We start from the raw sequence: 3,050 nt of genomic DNA on the forward strand, positions 1-3,050 counted from the left end.
CTTCTGATAAGGAGTACCTCTCAAACTAAGCTAATATTGACAACTTGACCAAATAGGCAACAACAACTTTGAGTTGTTTGTTCATTTTTCTCAATCTCAATCAAGAATTGAGATGGTTCAAAATGAGACTAAGTTCTCACTATTTTTGGCTGATATAAACACTGAGTTCGAATTCGAATAACTTGACGGATTGACTGCAGAGGCGGATTTAGCCTTATAGCACCGGATTCATCTAAAATAAGTATTTTCGATGCGGAGTATAAATTATGTGTAAATACTCACCAAGATTGTGATGAATAGTCTGTCCGAACCCATAGTTGAACTCATAAAATCTAAATTTTGGGTTTGTCTCTAGTGACTGACCATGAATAGAGAATTGACGCGAAGCTTTTGGCAATGATTTATTTTTCTCTCCTGTAAAACTTATGTTTGTCGATTAAGCCCTGATTTAATTAATAGCGAAAAGGAAATTTCTATCAAGTCAATATCCCCACGAGTCCTGTAACTAAACTGTATATTTTAGAGACAAACTTACTGTGTTTTTTCACTATGCAGTTCTCTACATCATCATATTAAATGTTATCTTTTTGTTTTTCATCTGGTGTTCGGTATTTGTCTTGAAGCCCGACTAAATCAGAATTCGTGCTTGGAAGCTAAATTGGGAGTAAAGCGCTTTCAAACAAAGACGATTTCGTAGTCAGGGATCAAGCCCGAAAAATCTGGTTAAGAATGAAGGAGACCACTCCACCACAATCGTTGTTGGTACCATTATGTTAAGTTGATTTGCTACGATAGGTCGATGGTTATAGGAATTTGATCTAACAGCTTGGAAAAGAGTAAATTATTAGTTATAACCTGTTCAACTACCTTAATAGTAAAAAAAAATTTACAGTATCAATATTTACATAACGGTCTACCTTCATATTTTATTAAAAGTTTATATGATATAGTCTTTCAAGATGAAAAAAAAAAAGTAAAGAAGATGAATAAAATATTAAAATTTCGAGAAGATTCAAAGGGTGTAACTAATGATCACCACCAAGGAGTGTGTGGGATCTATGGATGAAATTCTCGGCCCTAATTTCAAAAGTTTCTGGTAGAAAATGGTAAATTATTAAATTTGTCACTGAAATAGATGAGAACCCTCCAACTTTTATGGACTTTATGCGGCTCAAATCTAAATTACTAAAACCATTGAATTTCGAACACAGATGGTTGTGAAAAAAAGAAGTTGAGTGATCTATTTAGACATGCAGGATAAAGAAGGAAGAGTATGTATGAGTGACACAAAACTGAAAAGGAAATAACGCAAACATACATTTCTATAGAACTTCCAATGAATACACACAAAGGTAGAAATGACCAATAAACAACAATTGAAAGTTGAAACAACAAGATTAACGCCAAATACATACAAGGGCAGAAATGATAAATAGGAAAAAAGAGTTAGAAGTCGATAGAAAATGATCTCCGAGTAATTAATTATCAATTACTATCATATATGCATCATATAAAAATATTTACAATCTTATACCCTCAAATTCATCCACCAACAAGTTAGAAACCCAATTGATGTTTGAAAATTCTTGATCCTATGACTCAAATTCCAAAGGCCTTATCCCCATAATTTTCATCATGCAAGTTATTCACCTTAGCATGAGAAGTACTCCCAATCTCAAGGTTTTTCAGCTTCTCAGCTAATTTTGCAAGGCTAACAGAAAAAAGCGAAAAATCACTCTCATTCTGAGTCCTCTGATCAATTCTTGGTGGAGATTGAGAAGAAGGAGGAACAAACTCAAAAGTTGATGTATTGTTTTGAGGAATTTGATGAGGAGTCGACGAATTTCCATGTTCAGGAGCAGTAATACCATAGCACTGATCTTGTGATGGTGGTGGCGGCGGCAGCTGAGGATTACTTGGAATAACCGTCCAATTACCATTTGGTCCGTTTTGAATGTAAATGTCCGGAAATGGTTGGATGTCTGAAGGGTATCGGTACACTTGGCACCAATTGTACTTCGTCTCAGGACGAAGCTCTTTCAGTGTATGAGCGAAGAAACATACTCGTCTGTCACATGACGTGCCAGCATAGCACAGTTGGGTCTTGTACTTCGCGGGATGTAGCCACTCCTCAAAAACTCCTTGGCACAATTCGCAATTATCTCCTTTAATGCAAGACGAGAATTTGTAACCGGGGCAAGGGACTGGCAAATAGTTGTATATTCTTGGGTCACGTCGACATGCTTTTTCCCCTTCGTGTGTAAAGGGGCAAGAGGTCCGGTCATGACTATAAACGTTTGCGCATTTTTTTTATTTTGTAAGCATACATATGAAAATCATCCGACTCGTATAGAGCTTGATTGACGAATTCGTTCAAATTGCCATGACTTGCCTCTTGCGCCCCAAGTTGATTGCGAAATGGGGAAGAAGATGAATAGTAGTTGAAATAACGATCATTTCCGTAAGCCATTTATTAGTATTTAGGGATAATATAATTGAAGAAATATAGGATGAAAATGCAAACAAAGAAAAATATTTTTGTAAATGGATACTGCTAGAAAGGAGCAAAACGACTCTTTAAGCTGAAACAGAAACTTTGGAATTTGTTCCAAAACTGAAAGTAGGCAATCCTAGTGGAATAGAAGCATGAGTTGAATTAGAAAATGAACAATGGGTGCGATTTATAGCTCGAAGAACAAGTGTTATTACTGTGAGGATAAAGTTATGTTTAATTTAACTACTATTCCCTCCATCCGAATTTATTTCCTCAAGATATAGTTATGTCTCAGAGATAATGTCACTTTCTTATATTTGAAAATAGCTATGTCTTAGAGAGAATGTCACTTTTTTATATTTAAAAATTGTTTAGTACTAAAATTCTTATTTTACCCTTAATGAGATGATTTATAGTAATACCAATAACTATGACTTGTTTTAGACCACCACTAATAAAAAATGTCAATTTCTAATGGACGCTCCGGCAAAATTGGCCTGTCATTAAGGGATTTCCAGTGAAAAGTTCGTCGGAAACGTTCCCAATAAGCCAATTT

The 3,050-nt window shown here is 35.2% G+C and overlaps 1 protein-coding gene across 1 annotated transcript; it reads right to left on the reverse strand.

The window, feature by feature from the left end:
• Nucleotides 1–1,298: 1,298 nt before the first annotated feature.
• On the reverse strand, nt 1,299–2,307 carry LOC132639199 (zinc finger CCCH domain-containing protein 56-like; the record flags this gene model as incomplete). The annotated part of the gene is made up of 1 exon (XM_060355668.1): nt 1,299–2,307. A coding segment is annotated over one exon (708 nt), but the record flags the coding sequence as incomplete, so codon positions are not given.
• Nucleotides 2,308–3,050: the final 743 nt, after the last annotated feature.

The sequence above is a fragment of the Lycium barbarum genome, chromosome 5, assembly GCF_019175385.1.
Source record: "Lycium barbarum isolate Lr01 chromosome 5, ASM1917538v2, whole genome shotgun sequence".
NCBI lineage: Eukaryota > Viridiplantae > Streptophyta > Magnoliopsida > Solanales > Solanaceae > Lycium > Lycium barbarum.